We start from the raw sequence: 26,202 nt of genomic DNA, 5'->3' as shown, positions 1-26,202 counted from the left end.
TTCAGTACTGTATTACAAATACCGGATGTTGTGGTGCCTTTGCTTATTTTGAACTTTCATCTGCAAATATGAATCTAAATTGCGTTGTTTTAATTTATGTAGCTGGAAATCAAATTTTCTATTCCGTGTCATTAACTACAAGTTAAGTTTTAAAATAACGGGGTGAACAGAAACAGTAATCGTCAGTGTCTATTCAGAAGAAGTCGGGAATGAAGAACCACCTGGCACTGCACTCAACCTATGAGATTGTGCAGTGATTAAAGTATATGGAAAAAGGTAAGCCGTTATTTACATTGCATGCTTGTAAAATCTGTTATTTTGGAGACATAGGTTATGTTGACTTTTTCTTGAAAAAATCAGGGCCAATTAAACACGTTTCATTTAATAGATCAGGTGTCATTTTTCAGTCATGAAAATGCTGTTTGAAAGCTCTCCGTTATTCTGGGGAAGGGGGGGGGGGGGGGTACCAACAACTTGCAGATGCAACGACAGGCTCATTTATAAATATGCTGTTAGTGACTTATTGTATTAACATGCAAACAAAATTCATCAATTTAATATTACAGTAACATAATTAGAGATATAACAGTACTCGGAAAGTAATTCATAATTATTGCAATATTCTTAGCTTTTTGCTGAATAAAACTGTTTTTGAACCAGACACATTTCGAAACTTCCTGGGAGATTAAAAGTATGTGCCAAAGCGAGATTTGAACTCGGGACCTTTACCTTGCGAGTCTACCGAGTCAACTGAGTTGCCCAAGCACAACCCGCGACGCCTCCTCAGAGCTTTACTTACGCCAGTGCCTCGTCTCTTACCTTCCAAAGATAACACACGTTTATCTGCGATACTTGCAGGTCTACAGCTCCTGGAAGAAAAGATTTGTAGAGATATGGCTTATTAGCTGCCTGGGGGAGAAGACGGCAATTTTCCAGAAGGAAATTTCCACTCTGCGGCGGAGTGTGCACTGGTAGACAAAGGTCCCGCTTTCGAGTCTTCGCCCGGCACCCAACTTTAATCTGTGAGAAACATTCCGCTGTAGAGTGAAAATTTCACTCTACATAAATGATGTTCCTTATTCTCCTGGAACCAAAGCAGGGTTTGATACGCCCCTGTTTACCCAAAGTACCAATAAATAAAATTAATAAAAAGATTAACATGGCTATTCCCATAACTCTCTACGGGGTAAACAGAAACACCGAGTTCTTATTTCTTCCGGTATAAATTTCTAAATTAGGCAAAAAGCCGATAATTTCATACAATTTTCATTTTATTTTTACTATCAACTTTTTCTTAATGCTGAAAACTGTTTCTATTCACCCCATTTTACAGTATTCGCCAGGGCTGCTGCTGCGTCTGAAGAGCGTAGAGTCAATACTACGCTCCAGCAAGACGACACCCGACCATATACTACCTGGAATATTCCAGCTTTCTTCACAGCTCATCGAGAGCCTCATCTTGCACGTTCTTCCGTTGTAGGTAAATAAAGATGTGTCACAATCAACTCTTTTGGCTCCTCGCCAACGCACTAGAACCAAAGAAGAGAAGCATTCAGAAACAACTAAAAGGCTTGCCTGGTGCTAAGGTCTCCTGGAGTATCTACTTCAGAAATTTTGGTAAATACGCTGTGTAGATATGAATATTAATGATTGTAACGTTTTACTGTTTGATGGACATTCTACGATCTACACTGCGTTACTGGAGACACATCCATAGTGCTACATTTTTCAATAATAGACTACTTTCAAATTAGTTACAGAAATTCCTCTGGTATGGTAAGTACAGCCTCTCGTAAAACAATGAAATATCTATATTTAAGAACGGTAAATATATGTCATGTCGGAACTGCTAAAACCATTCTTTCATTACTTTTAAATGTAAAATTTTATGTTTATAAAACGCTAACGTTTTAAAAATATCTAATAACGAAGCAGTGGTTATACGATATTAACATCGGAGAAGATACAGTTAGTGTTTGTATTTTTTTCATGTGTCGCAGTCGTGTTTAACGTGATGCTTGAAATGATTGGTAAACATACCACCTCCATTAATTTCTACTTTGTTCTTGTTTGTAACAACAGTAGAAGAGTATTTCAAATAAGGTGGATTGTTTATAAATATTTACGGTGTCGAACTACACTACAGGGAAAATTTATCTCAGCCAATCTGCTGTTCTCAGGTACATTGTTAAAGTGTACAGCTGTGCATCGGTAAGACGCTTGGAAACTGGAAAAAGTTTCTGATCTGTAGGATTCATGTAGCATAGTTTACACTTCTTCATGGTGAAAATTTCCTTCACTATCTTCTACATTTATCAGAAGATAAGATGACTGGCTCCGCATAAATATGGTCTGTATGATTCATGTAGCATAATTTGCACTCCTTCATGGTGAAAATTTTTTTTTACTTGCTTCGAAATTTATCAGAAAATAAGTTGCAAAATACTGACTCTGCAGAAATATGAGGTTTTTAGACAGCGAAATATAATACTTTCGCAAAGAATTTTTGTAAAATTTCAACTATAGCGAAACTGAACACACAATTTCAGTCATCTGCTATTTACTCACTATCGAGGAGTCCACTACTCAGAAGCGGCTGATGTTCATCTCATCTTCGTCGCAAACATGTCTTCTTGCATCAGCCAACTTTCAGCAGCAATCTCTTTCTATATTTACACACAAACTTTCCGTTGTAGTTGCTCCAGACTATTTACATGCTACTTATGATTCATCATTCATTACGCTTTAGGACATTGTAGCTGAAAGTAGAGTTAACAACTTCTTGCTGGACAGAACCTGTCAAATTAATTGTACGTCAGTAGCAGGTTTGGAAAAGATGAGGGGGACGGTGGTACATACACTTCCTGCGGCACTAACGACATTAGCTCGCAATATCAGAGAATCATGAAGTAATACATTGCATGTACGTTATGTTTCCGGTGTATTAGAAAAAATGGCAGTCACCTCGTCAAACTGTGTAACGAAACACTGCTGAAAAACTGGGAAGGAAATGTGAAGTTCCGGCTGGCTGCGAATTTCTATGACCCGACGTTTGTCAGCTGGCGTTCTCATTTCCCACAGAGCACCACAAATAAGCCCGCTACAGTACGAGTTAAGTGTATCTCGTGGAACGTGCTGGGGTCTTACACTAGCTGTGCTCGAATTGTCGATAAACGTGTAGGCATCTGTGCTCGAGTTGGGCAGGATCTCTCGACGCCTTGCTGTAGAATGTCAAGTTTGTTTATTCCTGTGGCATTTGTAATACTGTCAGGATGGATTCTTGACGTTTCTGACTCTCTCCCTGCTCATGTGCGGATGATAAGAGAGGCGCCAGGTGAACGACTTGAACCAGGTCTCAGTGGGATGCCAAGAGGAGAATTTCATCACGGATCAGCAGATGCCGCACTCGCACTCTCGTCCCACACTAGACACCATCCAGAAGGAGACCTGACCTTAGGCAGAGCTGCTGCAGGTCTTTCTTCTGGAAAATCTGGGCATATGGACGGACACCTTACTGGTGAACATCATTTGAGTGGTCATTTAGGACAAAGTCACCACAGAGGAGGTGAACTGGAAGGAAGCGGCCAGATATCTCTTCCTGGTAGTGGTGGCGTAGACCTGAAAAAGGTATCAGGCGAGATCGAAGGAAATATGGGTCATGGAGTTATTGCTTCCGAAGGCAATGACCTAGATAAAAAAGCCGTAGCATTAGAAGTGCTTCGCCGTATGTCAATGCAGAATACCAAAGGTGGAGGTACAGCCGCTATTCCATCTGGTGGACTTCATACCCACGGCATTGATGGGCACAGTGCCCATGGCGGCAGAGTAGAGGGCAACCCACATGGAGGCTCACATATTTCTGGAGGAGGGCTGCCTGGGGGTATTCATGGCAACTCTCAAGTACCCCAAGCTGATCCGTCATCCATTGGTCTCAGTGGAAGTGGACATAGTATTTCGAGCGCTCACTATGGTGCCCCAGGGGGCAGCGCAGCTGGACTGGAACACATGAGTGGAGGACAAGTCCATCACCCAGCAGCTGTAACAGGAGGCCACAAAGAAAGCCCCACAGGCCCTGCTGCCGGAGGATTAGGTGTTGCTTCTGGGGGGCAACAAGAAATAGTAGGCGAACTTTTGGAAATGTGGGCGAAAATTGGAGGTCCTGAAATGCTTGGTAAGATAGCAGCAATGAGTCAGAACATGCATGGAGTTGGTGCTGGTGCACTTCCAACATTCTCTTCTCATCCTCCACCACCAGGAGCTCCGACAGTTGGAGGTTCTGGCACCTTGGGTGGATATACCCAATCTTTCACGCGCGGTGAAGTTTCTCGAGGAGATGCGCGACATATAACAAGCGCAGGTAGTGGAGCAATAACGTATAGTGGAGCTAGCAGTAACGCTTCTCAGCCAACGGAGATAGTGTACGTTATGATGATGCCAGGATCTGGTGATATGCCTAAAGGCCCTCCCCTGACAGGTTCAGTGTCCGCCTCAGGTGGTAAAAACGCAGTGATGAGACAACTTCCATTCGCCTACGGCAGTGGTGCTTACGCAACATATAATACTGCAGGAACTTACAAAATGGCACAAGGTGCTGTAACACCTGGAGCTGTCAGTTACACGGCGATACCTGTGGGCTATGTCGCTACGAGGGGGTATTCCGTGCAAAGCAGACCGATGTACTATAGTGGAACGGCTAGACCTAGAGGCAGCACATACACTGCATGGCCAATGACATATGGAGTGGCAGGATCTAAACCGTACTCGACGCTTGCCTACACCGCCGTCCCTGTTGGCCAATTGGTGACTGCCAGGGCTCAGCAAGGTGTGAGACCCGCAGCAACTGCCCAAGCAGCCTATTATACGGTACAAGGAGGCAGGTAAGGTTATGTTGTAGCTATTCTGGAAAAATAATGAACTGAAATGTGTAGCAATCAAACTCTCACTGCTTGGTACAACCTCTGAACAAGATATAGAAATTATGGGTGTTTTAGGAGCCCAATTAATATGGCATGTAAGTTATTTGCTATGTTAGCATCTGTGTCTCCTCGCCTACTTTCAGCTCCTACTGTTTCTATTGAGTCCGGAGATTATGCAAGTCTTTATAAACCTTTTCCCTCTTGATTCATAACATATTATGATGTACATTCGCTTACCATTTCTCATTAAATGTGTTCATTTTGCATTTCCTGCTCTGATGGCCTGCGATTCTCTGCTTGTTTGTTTTTGTAAATTTAAGTGTAATTATTTTTGTAAATCTTGGTCTCCACTGTGTATGTTCCCCTCATAATTTGTATTGGAAAAAACACACATAATCGCAAATTTATTCTTACAAATGTTCTGCACTTCACGCTATTTGCCTCAAAAACTTCCTGCGGTCTCTAGTCTTCTTTCTCTCTCGTCCGTTAGAACTTGTTCCATGCAGCGAAATAGCTGTAGCTTTGGTCTGGTAAAATGCACCGATAACAGAAACAGCAACAAAAGTTGCATTATAATTACAGAGTTCTTACAACTGAACGATACCCGCAACACATCATGCACTTATTCTGTAATACTTATTCAGTACTACTTGTCCATCTTACTATATATGAAAAGAACGTGCATACACAACCAACCGTTTTGCATACAAAGTTTGAGTGTTCCACATAGACGCTTTCAGAATGCAATACGTTTTAACATTTATTTAGATGACGGTCGCAACATAAACGAAAAGCATATTCACTGCTACAGTTCCGCTTTGTCTTCTTTTTCACCGTCCTAAATACTTATCTACATAACAATTCATAATGGGATTTCATATTTCGGAACCGATAGTGTGAGCAACTAAACGAAACAATTCCTAAAAATGATTGTTATAGGATTTATTCGATGGATTGCTAAATGAATTTTGAATTAAACTTCTTTTATATCCTAGAAAATACGACAAAAGCGTATTTTTTGTCTGTTTTGAGCCATGAACCAATTTTGTTTAGTTTGGCAGATTTTTGTTTTTTTCTGATAAGAAGAGGATTCCTACGAACAGTGTACAGTGATATTCTTCTGACGAACCTGATATTAAATACTAATGATCTTTCTACCAAGTTACGCAACGAAAATTCAATTTATCACTTACTTTTACTTAAAAACAAATAGGACTGAAATTAATTTCTCGTATGGTTATGACAAGGGACAGTGACGAGCGTTTGAGTTACAGAAACCATTTATTCTCCGGAAATACAAATCAACAAGCTATTTATTGCGCACTGAGGAAACTGGTACAGCTTTACGGAACTGAATTTGTTGTAATGAATCACTGTTATCAATGTGAAGTTCGACGATTCATAATTTTACCTCCCATGGTCTTCCTAAGTCATCGCGGAAGAATATACATTGTGGAATATCACTGTCGATTTATTACCACAGTAAATCACTTAGTTAATGCCCCATGCCTCATTAAGTCCTTGCCAACAGGTAAGAACTGTGTTAGGGCCGTTTGAACGTTTTCCTCATAAATTAAAGCCCTCTATACATTATAGTGTGCCGAGCTAGGTGGAAAATCCTATTATCGTATCCAACGCTCTGACACCTGACGTAGTCAGATAGATAACGTCTGGTTTCACTTCATGAAAGATAAGCAGTTCTGGCGTTGCTATTTTTGCAGGAGACAAGGCGTAAAAAATCAGGACACTTGCTGATCTAGAAAAGCGTTCGACATCGTAAAATGGTGAATGATGTTCAAAATTCTCAGGAAAATGGGTCTAATTAACGCTCTTGCCAAACTGAAACTTTGTGCCGGACTAGGACTCCAACGTACGATCTACCATTCGCGGGCAAGTGTCTTCTTCCCTATGTTCCAAACTTCAGTCGCGTTAACCCGCATAACTTGCCCCCAAAAATCAAAGATGTCAGGTTCGAGTCCGGGTCCGATACAAAGTTTTAATCTGCCAGATACTTTACAAACAGAATACACTCCGCTGGCGAATGGAAAACTCATTCTGGATACAATCCCCTTCGATAAGGCTAAACCAGTTTTCAGCAACATCCTCTTTCGCAAGAGTACTAGTCCCTGAAGCTGTGCAAGAGAACTTCTGTGAAGTCCGGCACAGACTTTTCATATGGCAGTAAGTTTCAAATAAGAGCACGTTCGGGTACATAGTGTAAAATTCATTTAGTGTATTCTGTGTCTCAGATGGATAACAAACAATACACATAAGGATCATGAGATAATTGAATGAAAGATGAAATTAGTCTTGCACAGACTGAAAAGGGCATAAGGTAGAATCTTTCTCCACTACATCTACATCTACATACACCTTCCACAAACCAATCATATGGTGCATGTCGGGGGCAGGGGCGTGTACCTTGTACCACTACTAGTCATTTTCCTTCCTGTTCCACTCGCAAATATGGCGGGGGCTAAACGACTGTCTCTATGCCTCTGTACGAGCCCGCATTTCTCTTCTCTTCTCTATCTTTACGCGAAATGTACGTTGGCGGCAGAAGAATCGTTCTGCAGTCAGCTTCAAATTGCGATTCTGTAATTTTTCTCAATAGCATTCCGCAAAGACAACATCGTCTTCCTTGCGTGAATTCCCAGTTTAGCTCACGAAGCATATCTGTATTACTTGCGTGGTGATGGAACGTTCCGGTAACGAATCTACCTACACGTGTGTGAATTGCGTAGACATCTTCCTTTAATATAATCCGGTTGGAATCTTACACAATTTATCAGTACTCGGAAAGGTTAGCACCAATTTCCGACACCCTGTCTCCATTATAGATGAGTTACAGCCTCCTAAAATTCTCCCAATAAACGAAAGTCTACCATTCACCTAACTTGCCTGCTCGGTTAGCCGCGCGGTCTAACGCCTGGTCCCTGGCATGAATCCGCCCGGCGGACTTGTGTCAAGGTCCGGTGAGCCGGCCACTTTGTGGATGTCTTTTAGGCGGTTTTCCATCTGCCTCGGTGAATGCGTGCTGGTTCCCCTGATTCTGCCTCAGCTGCACTATGTCGGCGATTGCTGCTCAAAGAAGTTCTCCACGTACTCTACACCACCATTATTCTACCACGCAAACATAGGGGTTACACTCGTCTGGTGTGTGACGTTATCTGGGAGGGTGGGGGGGGGGGGGTCGACTGGGAGCCGAACCGCACAATAACGCTGAAAGAGTGGTTCGGTGTGGGGCGGCGGAGGGGTGAAGTGGACTACGGTAGTCGTCGTGTGGTTGTGGACCACTGTGGCTGAGGCGGGAACGGAGCCTCTCCGTCGTTTCTAGGTCCCCAGTTAACATACAATACAATACACCTACCTTACTACCATTCTTAGGTGCTAGTTCCATCCATCTCATGTCTCTTTGCAAGGTTGCACCTAAATGTTTTGATACGTGGTGCTTACTGGAATTAAAGAAAACGTGGAAGGGAGGACCCACCAATATAAGTTTCTTTTCACACAACCTGTTTATTTAACAAAATATAAACTGTGTTTTACAGATAATCGAAGCATTTAAACATAAAATTTTCTTTAACGAAATGAACAGATTTGCAAAATTATAAGTTGAATAAGCTTTTAATCTTTGCAAAAGAAATCTGAAGTGCTGTATTGCGGAGCAGTAAAAAATATGACAATGATTATAAGACGGCAGGACCTGCAGCTCTCCAGTTATCGGTTGAAACAGCGGTGTTTGCTACTGCGCTTGACACAGTTTGTCTTATTAAATGCCCTTCTGCTGAAAAACATGAAAACTATGTAAGCACCATTGATGACAAGAGTGATTTAGTTACTCAAAAATGATGGCTTTACTTTTAAATTGAAAGCTGTATGTCGAAAGGTTCTGGGTTAAGATGCGCATCTGTGCTTAGAGGTTAGACAGGTTAGCAAACAATATGGCAATGATAAGGCTTAGTTCAAAGCAACCAACCTTTTAATTTCAATCTGCAAGCAAGGTGCGAGTGGATCCCAACTCGTCCCTTCTGATAATTTCTTTTGATTGACGCCTTGGTGATAGTTGGCTGATAATACACTCCCGGAAATGGAAAAAAGAACACATTGACACTGGTGTGTCAGACCCACCATACTTGCTCCGGACACTGCGAGAGGGCTGTACAAGCAATGATCACACGCACGGCACAGCGGACACACCAGGAACCGCGGTGTTGGCCGTCGAATGGCGCTAGCTGCGCAGCATTTGTGCACCGCCGCCGTCAGTGTCGGCCAGTTTGCCGTGGCATACGGAGCTCCATCGCAGTCTTTAACACTGGTAGCATGCCGCGACAGCGTGGACGTGAACCGCATGTGCAGTTGACGGACTTTGAGCGAGGGCGTATAGTGGGCATGCGGGAGGCCGGGTGGACGTACCGCCGAATTGCTCAACACGTGGGGCGTGAGGTCTCCACAGTACATCGATGTTGTCGCCAGTGGTCGGCGGAAGGTGCACGTGCCCGTCGACCTGGGACCGGACCGCAGCGACGCACGGATGCACGCCAAGACCGTAGGATCCTACGCAGTGCCGTAGGGGACCGCACCGCCACTTCCCAGCAAATTAGGGACACTGTTGCTCCTGGGGTATCGACGAGGACCATTCGCAACCTTCTCCATGAAGCTTGGCTACGGTCCCGCACACCGTTACGCCTTCTTCCGCTCACGCCCAAACATCGTGCAGCCCGCCTCCAGTGGTGTCGCGACAGGCGTGAATGGAGGGACGAATGGAGACGTGTCTTCAGCGATGAGAGTCGCTTCTGCCTTGTTGCCAATGATGGTCGTATGCGTGTTTGGCGCCGTGCAGATGAGCGCCTTAATCAGGACTGCATACGACCGAGGCACACAGGGCCAACACCCGGCATCATGGTGTGGGGAGCGATCTCCTACACTGGCCGTACACCACTGGTGATCGTCGAGGGGACACTGAATAGTGCACGGTACAGCCAAACCGTCATCGAACCCATCGTTCTACCATTCCTAGACCGGCAAGGGAACTTGCTGATCCAACAGTACAATGCATGTCCGCATGTATCCCGTGCCACCCAACGTGCTCTAGAAGGTGTAAGTCAACTACCCTGGCCAGCAAGATCTTCGGATCTGTCCCCCATTGAGCATGTTTGGGACTGGATGAAGCGTCGTCCCACGCGGTCTGCACGTCCAGCACGAACGCTGGTCCAACTGAGGCGCCAGGTGGAAATGGCATGGCAAGCCGTTCCACAGGACTACATCCAGCATCTCTACGATCGTCTCCATGGGAGAATAGCAGCCTGCATTGCTGCGAAAGGTGGATATACACTGTACTAGTGCCGACATTGTGCATGCTCTGTTGCCTGTGTCTATGTGCCTGTGGTTCTGTCAGTGTGATCACGTGATGTATCTGACCCCAGGAATGTGTCAATAAAGTTTCCCCTTCCTGGGACAATGAATTCACGGTGTTCTTATTTCAATTTCCAGGAGTGTATTTTGAAACTTAAACTGATTGTCAGTTAGTAAGAGCGCTCTGAAGGAATGTCTTAAAGCATACCTTGTGAACACTTATTACAAGAGAACTCGGCGGAACCACAAGATCCAGCTAAAATACACCAGGAATGATCGGGTCATTCAAACACAGAAACTAACAGCTTAGTAGAACAGGTTGTTCAGAATATAACTAATGACTGAGAAGTGCAGTTACAATCAAAGATCTGAACCGGTTAACAGCTAAATCCAACCACAAGGTTCCTCTTTCGTTCAACGGAAACCTGTGCGTTAGTACAATTGCTCCAGCTGTATTTACCACCAGGAGCTGATTCATTAGAACATTAATGATCGGGTATAAACCATAGAGGAAAGGCAATATAATAGTGGGACAAATTTTCAAACGACAACTAGTGTACTAGCACAATTCTACTGCCTATATTTACGACCAAAGAGGCGACCAAGTAAAACTCTGAGGGTCGGAAACAAACCAGAAAATAATGAGAGCAGGTAGACAATGACAAAAATCACCACAAGGATTACCGAATGTTACTCCCCTTTATCAGCAAGCAGTTCCATGGATATATTGTGCGTCGCAGCGGTTACTGAGTGGTGGCGATGAAAGCCAGACAGAGTAGCGCAGCCAGGCCACGAGTGGTCTTTCGACACGAATGTTGCCAACCAACCGACGGGATGTCGGCCCGCTGCTTGTAGTCGACGCTGACCCCGGTGAAGTACTCCGGTATCTTCGCTCTGCGCAGGCCCTCCTTGCGCAGCTCGTGGCTTCGGCCGCTCGGACCTCGTGACCACCTCTTGTCGCGACGCTACCGCCAACCCCCAAATTTCGTGCCTCCATCTCGGGCGAGCGAACCCCGTATAGATACCGGCAAGCAAAAACCTTCTAAGGACACAACCAACAGATACTAACTCTTCCTCATAGATATGGGCAATGGTGGAGCAAGAGGGACAGCCAGTACCACACCTGAGCCAGTGGCGCCAAATAGAACAGTCTACTGATTTGCCTTATTTTACACACTGCTGTTTTCGGACATTATGACATTGTATTTCCTACTCAACTCCATTAACTGACATTGTTATAAATTTAGAGCAAGCTGCTATTCACCAAACCACTAGAAATTCTGAGTCAATTTGTATCCCCTTACAATCACTCAACGACGACACTTTCTGTATACTACAACATCGTCAGCAAAGAGCCGTAGATTGTTGCTCAGCCTCTCCGGTAGATCACTTGTGTATAGAGACAGTAAGAGCGGTTCTATCGTACTTCCCTGGTGCACTCATGCTGACCCCCGTGTGTGCTCTTATTCTCTGTACACATAAGAGATCTGCCGGAGAGGGTGAGCAGCACAACGTAATGAGTCCTCTTTCTTAAGCAGTCTTCTAACAACAAGCATGTCTAGGAACCTCCTCCGTATGTTCATACGTTCGTTAATATTTTCCAGTGTGGCACTGTGTCAAAAACTTACCGGAAATTCATTAATATGAAATGTACCTGCACCCTTTCATCCATGGTTCGCAGGATATAGTGCAAGGAATGGAGATGCTTTTCTAAATACAGGCTGATTTGTGGACAGCAGCTTTCCCGTATCAAGGCAGTTTATCATATCCAAACTGATAATATGTTCAAGAATCCTGTACCAAACCGACGTGAACTATGTTGGCTCGTAATATTGCGCATCCGTTATTTTACTCTTGTACACAGCGTTTTTTTGAAGTCAGTTTGGACTTTGCGCTGGGCAAGACATCTGCGATAAATGCAAGCTAAAGAGGGCTCATTGCCATGGAGGGCTCTATGTAAAACGGAACTGGGATCTCATTCGGACCTGGCGACTTATTTGTTTCCATTTCTTTCAGTTGCTTCTCTACGGTACGGCAGGCATGCCTATTACTATGTTCTCCTTAAGAGAATCTGTGCAACAGTTAAACGGCGGCATGTTTGCGCTATCTTCCATGCGTGAATAATTTCTTAAACAACAAATTTAAAGCTTAAGCTTTGCTTTAGCTACCCTCTATTGCTACACCAGGCTGGTGAATGAGTGATTGGATACAAGCATACACAGGCTTGGCAGTTTTACTTAGGACCAGAATTTTCTCTGGTTCTCTGCAAGATATTTCGCTAGGGTGTGACGGTGGTACTTATACCTGCACTGTTGAGCCTGTGTATCGCAGAACGAATGAAAATAAAGTGTTTGTGTCAACTGTATAAATTAATTTGTGGGAGAAATTTGTAAAAAATGTCTGGGGCAAAACATTGATTGACGGAAGGAAAAGCGGACGAAAAGGAAATGGGTATTTCAGATGACGTGTTACAAAAGAACAGCTGAAGTACGAAATGTGCTTGTCCTTCAAGTAACCGGTGTGGAAGGAAATATGTGGCAAACGCTGTTTAGATGGGGTAGGATGGTAGGACATTTGTAATGACATAAGGGAATAAGTTATTCTGTACTTCAGGGGTCCGTAGAGCGGGAGAACTGTGGAGGATGATATCATTTGAAGTGTAAATGCAAAGAAGTCTGTAGCGAGCAGCGTGTGATCAACTGCTGCCTGATTATGGGTAGAGTACAGCCTTTCGTCGAAGAGGCACTAAGAGGTTGGCAAGCCCGGTGCCCTGGGAATGACCAATGGTATCAGTCTAAGTGGACTAGGGCTGTCCTAGCGTCACTGGAACGATGGAACGTTCCCGCCCCTGGTCGGGATGAAACTTGAGACCACCTAGGGTGCCGCGCGGGATTAGCCGAGCGGCCTAAGGCGCTGCAGCCATGGACTGTGCGGCTGGTCTCGACGGAGGTTCGGGTCCTCCCTCGGGCATGGGTGTGTATGATTGTCCTTAGGATAATTTAGCTTGAGTAGTGTGTAAGCTTTGGGACTGATGACCTTAGCAGTTAAGTCCCATAAGATTTCACACACACACATACCACCTGGGCCGAAGTGTAGCGTTCTAGACAACCATTGCCACAATGTGATATTGACTATTACCCACAGCTGTGCTCGCATATTGGTAGCTTTGTTATGATAAGGTAAGGTGAGTAAGTAACCAATTGTACGTGCAATAACGTCAGCTGGCCTGACGTGTCTGCCTCTTCGGGTAAGCATAGCTCGTGATACACCTCCTGCCCCACCGCATTGCTGATGAGCAGGGTTGCAGAGGGGTGTGGGGCAGGGGCACACATCTATGCATCTTGCTGTTGAAGTAGCTATACAACACGTGCCTTATGCATCAATTTTATTAATTTTTTAAAGTCAGTTTGCGTTCACTGATATTAAGTTGGTGTACTTTTTTAACTTGCTAAAACATCCTCTGTTGCTCCTCAGGGTTGAAGCTATCTCCACACCAAGTTCTTTAGACATCGGTTCAGTAGTTTAGTCAAGGAAATGTAACAGACAGAGCTATTTTTGCCTTTATACCATTAGCTTACATAGTTCAGTTTGTGGCTGTGACATGTTCTAAGTGTGCTTGATGGAACAGCAACTTCTGACTCAGTTTATTTGTTGTACTCACTGCAGTACATTCACTACGCCTGTTGTTTCTGCATTTACATGGTGTTTCTTTTGACTTGAGATAACCAGACATCTTTGGAACTATTACATCCACGTCGTTGTTGTTGCAATTTAGTTTGTAACAAGACATTGAAACGGCTAACCATATTGTACTGCATAATCAAATTTTCCCCACTAAAGTAAATTTTGAACATAAATATCATGTGTCAGAACACGGAGGTTGATATTTTTATTGTAAACGAAATAGAAAATCTGTTGTGTCGGTTCTAAATTGAAAAAAAAAAAACCACACTTGATATTTGTCGACTACAGCGCCATCTGCCACGAATTTGAGACACTGGTTGAGTAAACAGTGAGTATTTTTTTGGCATAGAGTCCAGTATGCAATAAAACTGCGGCGTTCCCATTTTGAAATACAAAGACAGCCCTACTCAAGCAGGAGGGGTGGTTTCGAAATGGCCAGTTGTAGCACAGAAAGATGTCCCCTTTACTAATATTTACTTTTCGCCCACATCTTTTTAGAAGTATCGTATTCGACATATTAGTCGTCTGAAAATGAAAACACTGTATATGTAATATGCGAATCTGTACTTGTTTATGATGGCTATTACTTTAATAATTGCGCAATAACAATGATTCTTAGAGACAAATGAAATACAGCTCAATAACACTACGACCCTGAGTGAAGCCCCGCGCTGTCGAAGCTCTGCAATCAAAACAACTGTGTTTGTTGGAGCATGGAATAGGGCTTTGGCTAAATAACAACGGTAGATGAAACAACGTCAAATTCTAAAGTCTATTCTATGATGGCTGGTTCCATGTGTTTCTGGAAATAACTGTGGGGCCCTTCATGTAAATCACAACTAGTCTCGTTGTTTGTGGTCGATTACGAAAGTTACACACCATTCACAACGGGTAATATTTTTTAATTCTTGTACTCTTTTCTGTTCATTCCTTTATATTTTAATAGTATATATTGAGACAAGGATTGTGTCAGCACACACGGCGGGGGGGGGGGGGGGGAGGAAGGGGGGAGGGGGGCAGACAAGAGAAGGGTGAAGTAGTATCGGAATGTTAAGAGTTACTGGAATGAAGTGAACAGACTTTTACCCAAGATTTTATTCCATCAGCTTATACCTTTAAAAGTTTTTAAGCACATAGTGAATTAATAACCACGCTGGAAGATAATACAACCCATAACCATCATCCATACCATCACCAAACATAAAAGCAGCTGACTTAGGACAGGCGCTCTGTCTGACGTTGTATGATAAAAGGCCAGAATTGCACCACCCAGCTGACGTTCCAGCCGGTTTAGTACCAGCCACCTGGAGATGCCGTAAATGTCCGTGTGTATATAAGCACGTATTTAAAGCGTTACGGGTACCCATAAATGTCAATGGGCCATTCCTATTAATGGCCGATGCTTCATGTATAATGAGGTCTCGTTGGAAAGGCTGTTATTTTCGTCGGAAATTTGCTTCAGCACGGGCAGGTATACTTCTGTATGAAATCGTCGCCACAGCATCGCAGCATAAAAGTTCACGTAAACCGGGCCAAGGAATACATTAACGAAAGCAGTGTGTCTGGTTATGTGAAGATTTGTTGACGGCGAAAAAATGTACCAGTACACAAATTTTGGCGTTTGCTAACACGATTACTGTAGAAGCACTTGAATTTATGAAATACAGACATTCCGAATGAACTCGCTGCATTTCATATCATAGCACATTTGACACTAAGTAAAATATTCTTGTAACATGCTGTTGTTGTGGTCTTCAGTCCAGAGATTGGTTTGATGCAGCTCTCCATGCTACTCTATCCTGTGCAAGCTTCTTCATCTCCCAGTACATATTGCAACCTACATACTTCTGAATCTCTTTAGTGTATTTATCTCTTGGTCTCCCTCTATGGTTTTTACCCTCCACGCTGCCCTCCAATACTAAATTGGTGATCCCTTGATGCCTCAGAATATGCCCTACCAACCGATCCCTTCTTCTAGTCAAGTTGTGCCACAAATTCGTTTTCTCTCCAATTCTATTCAATACCTCCCCGTTAGTTACGTGATCTACCCATCTAATCTTCAGCAGCCTTCTATAGCACGACATTTCGAAAGCTTCTATTCTCTTCTTGTCTAAACTATTTATCGTCCACGTTTTACTTCCACACATGGCTACACTCCATACAAATACTTTCAGAAACGACTTCCTGACACTTAAATCTATACTGGAAGTTAACAAATATCTCTTCTTCAGAAATGCTTTCCTTGCAATTGCCAGTCTACATTTTATATCCTCTCTATTTCGACCATCATCAGTTATTTTGCTCCCCAAACAGCAAAACTCATTTACAACTTTAATCGTCTCATTTCCTAATCTAATTCCTGCAGCATCACCCGATTTAATTCGACTACATTCCATTATTCTCGTTTTACTTTTGTTGATGTTCATAACATCTCCCGACAGCCCTTCAAGCAGTCGCTTCCTGATTTAACTATTAAAAATGAGCAATAGGTGAAAGAGCGTAATGGCATAGAACGTACCTTTTCAACAAATGTTTATTTGGAAGCCATTTATAGTTAACTGTCCTCAGTTTCTTTATTTGTTTTAATATTATCAAGGGAAAGCGCTCAGACTCGAACAACCGAATCGGCTCATATTTGGCAGGCCGCTGCTCACCAGTCAACGACCCATTCCTTTCCGTATAAAAGCAGCCGACACAATTATGGAGCCAGAACTATATTAAACGGTGGCTTGCTGGCATGGGCCCATGGCTTATAGGGGATTGCGCCACACTCGAACCCTACCATCAACTCTTACTAACTCAGTCTGGTCTCATCTGACCAGGTCACGATTTTCCAATCGTCTAGGGTCCAACTGATATGATCACGAGCCCAGGATAGGCGCTGCAGGAGTTGTCTTTCTGCTACCAAAGGCACTCGCGTCAGTCGTCTGTTGTGGATTGGCAAGAGAGCCAACCCGGTTTTGAGAGGAAGCTGAAAGGCACGCGTTTTAGCTCCCGCAGGCTGACGTGAGGTCTGGAACAAGACAAGGAAATTAGACTAGCAAAAAAGGACGTAGCTGTGGAATACTTAACTTTAATCCATAAATGGTGAACATCGCTCTTGACGGTACATGTTTTACAGCATCAATAGTAACTGATAATGGCGCCTTGCTAGGTCGTAGCAAATGACGTAGCTGAAGGCTATGCTAAACTATCGTCTCGGCAAATGAGAGCGTATTTTGTCAGTGAATTATCGCTAGCAAAGTCGGCTGTACAACTGGGGGCGAATGCTACGAAGTCTCTCTAGACCTGCCGTGTGGCGGCGCTCGGTCTGCAATCACCGATAGTGGTGACACGCGGGTCCGACGTATACTAACGGACCGCGGCCGATTTAAAGGCTACCACCTAGCAAGTGTGGTGTCTGGCGCTGACACCAAATCGTCTACTGCGACAGCCCATTAACGCCAAATTTCGACGCATTGTTCAAACGGACAAGTTCTTCGTACGTGCCACATTGATTTATGCGGTTGTTTCACGCTGTGTTCTTTGTCTGTTAGGACTGAAAACTCTGTGGAAAAGCCGCTTCTCTCAGTCGTTAAGTGAAGGCCGTCGGCCACTGCGTTGTCCGTGGTGAGAGAAATGGCTCAAATGGCTCTGAGCACTATGGGACTTAACTTCTGAAATCATCAGTCCCCTAGAACTTTGAACTACTTAAGCCTAACTGACCTAAGCACATCACACACATCCATGCCCGAGGCAGAATTCGAACCTGCGACCGTATCGGTCAGGCGGTTTCAGACTGAAGCTCCTAGAACCGCACGGCCACACCGGCCGGCTGTGGTGAGAGATAATACCTGCAATTTGGTATTCTAGGCATACTCTTGACGCTGTGGGCCTCAGAATATCGAATTCCCTAAAGATTTCCTTAATGAAATGTCCCATGCGTCTAGTTCCAACTACCGTTCTGCATTCAGAGTCAATTAACTCTCGTAGCGCGGCCATAAATCAATCGGAAACCTTTTCCCATGAGTCACTGAGTACAAATGACAGCTCCGCCAATGCACCACCATTTTATACCTTGTGTACAACATACTACCGCCGTCTGTATATATGCATATCTCTGTCCCATGACCTCAGTGTATTGAAATAAACGTTCACGGCTCCTATATACACTCCTGGAAATGGAAAAAAGAACACATTGACACCGGTGTGTCAGACCCACCATACTTGCTCCGGACACTGCGAGAGGGCTGTACAAGCAATGATCACACGCACGGCACAGCGGACACACCAGGAACCGCGGTGTTGGCCGTCGAATGGCGCTAGCTGCGCAGCATTTGTGCACCGCCGCCGTCAGTGTCAGCCAGTTTGCCGTGGCATACGGAGCTCCATCGCAGTCTTTAACACTGGTAGCATGCCGCGACAGCGTGGACGTGAACCGCATGTGCAGTTGACGGACTTTGAGCGAGGGCGTATAGTGGGCATGCGGGAGGCCGGGTGGACGTACCGCCGAATTGCTCAACACGTGGGGCGTGAGGTCTCCACAGTACATCGATGTTGTCGCCAGTGGTCGGCGGAAGGAGCACGTGCCCTTCGACCTGGGACCGGACCGCAGCGACGCACGGATGCACGCCAAGACCGTAGGATCCTACGCAGTGCCGTAGGGGACCGCACCGCCACTTCCCAGCAAATTAGGGACACTGTTGCTCCTGGGGTATCGGCGAGGACCATTCGCAACCGTCTCCATGAAGCTGGGCTACGGTCCCGCACACCGTTAGGCCGTCTTCCGCTCACGCCCCAACATCGTGCAGCCCGCCTCCAGTGGTGTCGCGACAGGCGTGAATGGAGGGACGAATGGAGACGTGTCGTCTTCAGCGATGAGAGTCGCTTCTGCCTTGGTGCCAATGATGGTCGTATGCGTGTTTGGCGCCGTGCAGGTGAGCGCCACAATCAGGACTGCATACGACCGAGGCACACAGGGCCAACACCCGGCATCATGGTGTGGGGAGCGATCTCCTACACTGGCCGTACACCACTGGTGATCGTCGAGGGGACACTGAATAGTGCACGGTACATCCAAACCGTCATCGAACCCATCGTTCTACCATTCCTAGACCGGCAAGGGAACTTGCTGTTCCAACAGGACAATGCACATCCGCATGTATCCCGTGCCACCCAACGTGCTCTAGAAGGTGTAAGTCAACTACCCTGGCCGGCAAGATCTCCGGATCTGTCCCCCATTGAGCATGTTTGGGACTGGATGAAGCGTCGTCTCACGCGGTCTGCACGTCCAGCACGAACGCTGGTCCAACTGAGGCGCCAGGTGGAAATGGCATGGCAAGCCGTTCCACAGGACTACATCCAGCATCTCTACGATCGTCTCCATGGGAGAATAGCAGCCTGCATTGCTGCGAAAGGTGGATATACACTGTACTAGTGCCGACATTGTGCATGCTCTGTTGCCTGTGTCTATGTGCCTGTGGTTCTGTCAGTGTGATCATGTGACGTATCTGACCCCAGGAATGTGTCAATAAAGTTTCCCCTTCCTGGGACAATGAATTCACGGTGTTCTTATTTCAATTTCCAGGAGTGTACAATGATGAAATCTGCTCAGCTTTCAGTTACCGATCCCATAAATAACCAGATAAATGTGTGACTTTTTCCAGAAATGTAAACTTGTGGATGCAGCAGTACATAGATTTAAATGAGCTGACAATTCACAAAATTGGAAGTAGCTCAGAGATCAGCCAGTTTTTTTGACAGGAAAATTTAAAACGAGAAACGTGTGGTGCACACACTAAGTAATTGTTGCATGAATAGTTCACCCCCCTATTATTATCTGCTGCAACCGTATTCCTGTTTTGCAGTGCTATCTGTATTGGGTTAGGAATAAATATGGACCTAGGAAAAATTAATTTATTTTTGTAGTCCGTTTTAATAAAGTGTTAGCCGGCCGGAGTGGGCGTCCGGTTCTAGGCGCTACAGTCTGGAATCGAGCGACCGCTACGGTCGCGGGTTCGAATCCTGCCTCGGGCGTGGCTGTGTGTGATGTCCTTAGGTTAGTTAGGTTTAATTAATTCTAAGTTCTAGGCGACTAATGACCTCAGAAGTTAAGTCGCATAGTGCTCAGAGCCATTTGAACCAACAATTTAAAAAAATGTTATGCCAAAAAGCCATTTTAACGTCAACAATTACTTTCTGCTTTTTGTCCTGTGTGCGAAAATTTCTCATGAAGTTTTAACCTTTTGTTTATATTACAACGCAGACATGTTAAATTTCAGTTTTATTTCAGTATCTTTTCACGTGACCTTTTCCGAAAAAGTATAGTGTTATACCTACATACTAATAAAATATTTAGGTATATTTGTGACTCTCTTCATGTGCGGTATGGCGCTCTGTACATAACACAATTTTCTTTGTTTGATGAAGCAGGATTGACTATTTTGACTGTACCATCACATGAAATGACATGATACGTATAATGCAACACGTTTATATTCAAGTCTGAAAATGGTCATTACCGACCGAAATTAATAACCTCATTGCAAATAAACATTGTCATCTAAAACTGGAATTATAATAAAGAAGATGCTTTCCTGGATCGCTGGAAACTCTATCATGACTATGTCACAGTTTGTAAATAACACATCAGTCTGTTTAACTGATATGCTCATAAAAATCAAAATATGGGCAGGAAAACTTAATTTCCTTTCATTTTTATGAGACTGTTATTTCACTATGAACACTATACCTGCAGCTTTCCCCTTGTATGCGTATGCCACATACTGCAAGTATCTCTTTCTTCTTTTGCTATTACCCCATTCTCTCTGCACATCTCCTTCTACCCTCTCTCTCTATATCCTCCTTCCTCCTCCTATTATTCGCCTCCTCCTGCCGTTTCTCTCTGTCCACCCCTTCCTCCTCTTCCCTCAATGCACTCCACTGTCTCCCTCCATCTCCTCATTCCCTCACTCTCTGTGCCTATCTCCTCCTGCCCCTCACCCTACTCCTTCTCCTAGCCCTTTTCTTGTCCACCACCTCCTCCTCTTCCCTCTGTCCATCCCTTTGTCTGTGTCCGTCTTCTCATTCCTCCCCTCTCTCAGTACATCTCCTCTTTTCCCTTCTTTCCATCTATCTTCTCCTTCCTCCTGTATCTATCTCATCCTTCCCCCACTCTGTGCTCAGCTGTGCCTTTCCCCGCATACAAACCCTATAAGCAAACCGGTACTACCTGCAAAATCCGCCAGTCATGTTGTACAGCCTTGATGTCAGGCGTCACCAAACATTTTCAGCCGCATCCCCACTGAACATACCGACAAGAAAGAGAGAGAATGTTGCATTGTCATCCCGTTCATAGCTTTGCTTAAAATTTCGAGTCTCGAGCTCACAGGCGAGGTAGTTTAATATCTACTGCGAAATTTTTACTGAGCAGAGAGACAAGAAAGCAATTTGCGTGTTAATAAACCTTCTACCTGTTTGGCGCTTAGTGCTGGTTTTCGCCTGCAACCTCGTACCTGTATTAGAATGCATCACATATAATTCCTCCTTGGTGTGCTACGGGAATCTCCTGTATGTTGCAGGACTGTGGCGACTACGCAGCAGCGACCAGCAGGTGGTGTGACATATACAGCCCTCCCAGCCGTCGTGATGCCCGCCCAGACGTACAAAGTGGCCTCTGGATAACCCCCTCCACATATTAGCAGCAGGTGCAGTTAAGAGTAAGTAACTAATTTTTGTCAACAGTCTTTTGACTGGTCTAGTTCGGCCAGCCACGAATTCCTCTCTTGTGCCAACCATTTCAGTAGCTATTGCACCATACCTTCTCAACTATTTGTTGAATGTACTCTTATTTCTGTCTTCCCCAACAGTTCTTGCTGTCTATGGCTCCCTCTAACACCATAGAAGTTATTCCTTCATGCCTTAACACATGTCCTATCATTCTGACACTTTTCGTATAGCTGTTTTTTCTATACATTTCTTTCTTCGCGATTCCTGAGGAGAACATCATTCCTTAGCTTACCCCATCAGTTCATCAAATTTTCTACATACTTGTGTAGCGTGACAGCTCGAACGGCCCTGTTCTTTCCTTTTCCGTTTTTCCCACAGCCCGTGCCGTAGAATGCTGTGCTATAGACGTACATTATCACCAGTTTCTTCCTTCTTATCAAGGCCTATATTAACACTAGTAGACTTCTTTTGCCAGATCGCCCTTTTTGGCCTAGTTAGTTCTTGCTTCGTCCAACGTATGTTATTTTCCTTCAAAAACTTTATACTAAGCTAATCGCTACTCTCATTTCTTGTACTGTTCATTACTTTCGCCTTTCCTCTTTTAACTCTTACCACCTGCTCTGCACTCAGGTTGGTCATTCTATCCAACAAGTCCTGTATTTTTCTGTGACTTTCAAAAGATAGCAACGTCAGTAGTGAATCTTATAACTGATATTCTTTCACCATACAGAGTAAATTTTCGGTCATAATACGGGTATGTGAAACCTGTGTCATGACTATTTTGTTATTACACGTAGTTTGTTAGCATGGTGGCCTAGAGAAGATGACTGAGTTTTGAGACGGTCTCATAGGTCAAAGACTACGTGAGGAGAAAGTTACAACGGAGCAGACATTTATCTCAAGATTTTCTTGCTGCACAGCACTGTTGCAGCTACGCGTCCTTTGGTGACAGGAGGTGCGCTTCGCATCTGGGCAAAGAGTCCTGTGATGTTAGCTAGAGCTGCTTCGAGAACCAAGCCAGCCTGAATGTTCATTATTTTGATTTCGCTCTTCCACTTAAACGTGAGCTGCCGTCCATCAGATACATTTCGCATGTTGGCCATGAAGGTAGCTTTGCCATACTGTAGATGGAAGATTTGCGAAAACAATACAGGGTGATTCAAAAAGAATACCACAACTTTAGGAATTTAAAACTCTGCAACGACAAAAGGCAGAGCTAAGCACTATCTGTCGGCGAATTAAGGGAGCTATAAAGTTTCATTTAGTTGTACATTTGTTCGCTTGAGGCGCCGTTGACTAGGCGTCTGCGTCAGTTGATGCTAAGATGGCGACCGCTCAACAGAAAGCTTTTTGTGTTATTGAGTACAGCAGAAGTGAATCGACGACAGTTGTTCAGCGTGTATTTCGAACGAAGTATGGTGTTAAACCTCCTGATAGGTGGTGTATTAAACGTTGGTATAAACAGTTTACAGAGAATGGGTGTTTGTGCAAAGGGAAAAGTTCTGGACGGCCGAGAACGAGTGATCAAAATGTAGCACGCATCCAGCAAGCATTTGTTCGCAGCCCAGGAGAATCGACTCGCAGAGCTAGCAGAGAGCTGCAAATTCTACAATCAACTGTATGGAGAGTCCTACGAAAAAGGTTAGTTATGAAACCTTATCGTCTGAGACACCACATTGGCACTTATCTGTCCGTAACTACCTGAACGTCAACTACCCGAGGCGATGGATCGGCCGCCAGGCAGCCCGTGACTGAGCACTTCATCACTGGCCTCCAAGAAGCCCTGATCTTACCCCCTGCGATTATTTCTTATGGGGGTATGTTAAGGATATGCTGTTTCGGCCACCTCTCCCAGCCACCATTGATGATTTGAAACGAGAAATAACAGCAGCTATCCAAACTGTTACGCCTGATATGCTACAGAGAGTGTGGGACGAGCTGGAGTATCGGGTTGATATTGCTCGAGTGTCTGGAGGGGGCCATATTGAACATCTCTGAACTTACTACGGTATGTTGATGATTTTCACTTATGGACCGTCTGACAGCAACTGAATAAAACACAATTTTAGTGCCATACGCGTTTCGCCTTTATTTTCTGCAAGGCATCATCAGTGGCCTGTAATATGTACATACACTCCTGGAAATTGAAATAAGAACACCGTGAATTCATTGTCCCAGGAAGGGGAAACTTTATTGACACATTCCTGGGGTCAGATACATCACATGATCACACTGACAGAACCACAGGCACATAGACACAGGCAACAGAGCATGCACAATGTCGGCACTACTACAGTGTATATCCACCTTCGCAGCAATGCAGGCTGCTATTCTCCCATGGAGACGATCGTAGAGATGCTGGGTGTAGTCCTGTGGAACGGCTTGCCATGCCATTTCCACCTGGCGCCTCAGTTGGACCAGCGTTCGTACTGGACGTGCAGACCGCGTGAGACGACGCTTCATCCAGTCCCAAACATGCTCAATGGGGGACAGATCCGGAGATCTTGCCGGCCAGGGTAGTTGACTTACACCTTCTAGAGCACGTTGGGTGGCACGGGATACATGCGGACGTGCATTGTCCTGTTGGAACAGCAAGTTCCCTTGCCGGTCTAGGAATGGTAGAACGATGGGTTCGATGACGGTTTGGATGTACCGTGCACTATTCAGTGTCCCCTCGACGATCACCAGTGGTGTACGGCCAGTGTAGGAGATCGCTCCCCACACCATGATGCCGGGTGTTGGCCCTGTGTGCCTCGGTCGTATGCCGTCCTGATTGTGGCGCTCACCTGCACGGCGCCAAACACGCATACGACCATCATTGGCACCAAGGCAGAAGCGACTCTCATCGCTGAAGACGACACGTCTCCATTCGTCCCTCCATTCACGCCTGTCGCGACACCACTGGAGGCGGGCTGCACGATGTTGGGGCGTGAGCGGAAGACGGCCTAACGGTGTGCGGGACCGTAGCCCAGCTTCATGGAGACGGTTGCGAATGGTCCTCGCCGATACCCCAGGAGCAACAGTGTCCCTAATTTGCTGGGAAGTGGCGGTGCGGTCCCCTACGGCACTGCGTAGGATCCTACGGTCTTGGCGTGCATCCGTGCGTCGCTGCGGTCCGGTCCCAGGTCGACGGGCACGTGCACCTTCCGCCGACCACTGGCGACAACATCGATGTACTGTGCAGACCTCACGCCCCACGTGTTGAGCAATTCGGCGGTATGTCCACCCGGCCTCCCGCATGCCCACTATACGCCCTCGCTCAAATTCCGTCAACTGCACGTACGGTTCACGTCCACGCTGTTGCGGCACGCTACCAGTGTTAAAGACTGCGATGGAGCTCCGTATGCCACGGCAAACTGGCTGACACTGACGGCGGCGGTGCACAAATGCTGCGCAGCTAGCGCCATTCGACGGCCAACACCGCGGTTCCTGGTGTGTCCGCTGTGCCGTGCGTGTGATCATTGCTTGTACAGCCCTCTCGCAGTGTCCGGAGCAAGTATGGTGGGTCTGACCCACCGGTGTCAATGTGTTCTTTTTTCCATTTCCAGGAGTGTATGTTAGCTATTTTATTTACATTTTTGTCATTGTGCCTATAGGTTATAAACAGTTCTGGTGGTTGGTATTTCCTATTAAGTAGTAATGTTTTGAACTGTACTTACAGGTTGCGTAGACAGTTTCTTACATATTACGCTCCTGTAGCATTTTTGGTCTTGTTCTTCTTCCTCTGAGTGCCAATTTGCTGTTTTTTTCCGCATTCCACAGCACTATGCACTGAACGCTTCTTTTAACGCAATGTTTTGGTTTCTGTTGCCGACTGTCAAATGTTTTTGCCAAAGATCGAATATTACTGCCAAACTTATGAGTGTAACTATCGAAGTATCTGTGGTCTGTTCGTGTATGCATTTGTGTGTGCGCTTGTGTATGTGTGTGTGTGTGTGTGTGTGTGTGTGTGTGTGTGTGTGTGTGTGTGTGTTTTTGGTGTCGCTAATTTAATTTAATTTTATTGTATTTAATTATTTATTTTTGTTTATGTCCTGTGTATGTGTGTGTGTGTGTTTTGGTGTGATTTTTTTTTGTGCTGTGTATGTGTGTCTGTCTGTATTTTGGTGTTATGCATTTTTTTCTTTTTTTTGGGAGGGGGGCTGTGTATGTGTGTGTGTGTTTCTGTGTGTGTGTGTGTTTTATTTTTTTTTTATTTTTATGTTATCATTTCCTTTATTAAGTTTAGTAAGGAGCCTGTGCTGATGTGTGTCTGTTCATTTATCACATGTTTGTTTTCTGCTATGGCTTTCTGGATGTGGAAGATTTGTTGCATTTGTATAAGATGTTTGTCATGGTTGCTTATTCTCATTATTTTCATTTCTTGTTCCATGTTTGTAGGATGATGGTTGTAGTGTTTTAAATGCTCTGCAAATGTGGAATGGTTTGTTTCATACTTCCAACATCTGATATGTTCTTTGTATCTTGTTTCAAAATTCCTGCATGTCATGCCTATGTATACTGCATCACAACTTTGACATTCAAGTTTATATATTCCTGA

General features: G+C 44.9%; 1 protein-coding gene across 1 annotated transcript in view; it reads left to right on the top strand.

Annotated features, from left to right (window-relative positions):
• The first annotated feature begins 3,092 nt into the window (after positions 1–3,092).
• The window catches only part of LOC124711807 (uncharacterized transmembrane protein DDB_G0289901-like), a 30,311-nt gene continuing 7,201 nt past the window's right edge, over positions 3,093–26,202 (top strand). Inside the window, exons 1-2 of the mRNA XM_047242030.1 lie at positions 3,093–4,877; positions 21,515–21,652. Of these exons, the coding sequence (XP_047097986.1) occupies positions 3,229–4,877; positions 21,515–21,617 (1,752 nt within the window). The 5' untranslated portion in view covers positions 3,093–3,228 and the 3' untranslated portion in view covers positions 21,618–21,652. The remainder of the gene's footprint in view (positions 4,878–21,514; positions 21,653–26,202) is intronic.

Source organism: Schistocerca piceifrons, chromosome 8, assembly GCF_021461385.2.
Source record: "Schistocerca piceifrons isolate TAMUIC-IGC-003096 chromosome 8, iqSchPice1.1, whole genome shotgun sequence".
Lineage (NCBI taxonomy): Eukaryota > Metazoa > Arthropoda > Insecta > Orthoptera > Acrididae > Schistocerca > Schistocerca piceifrons.
This window is presented reverse-complemented; position numbering and strand designations above follow the sequence as displayed.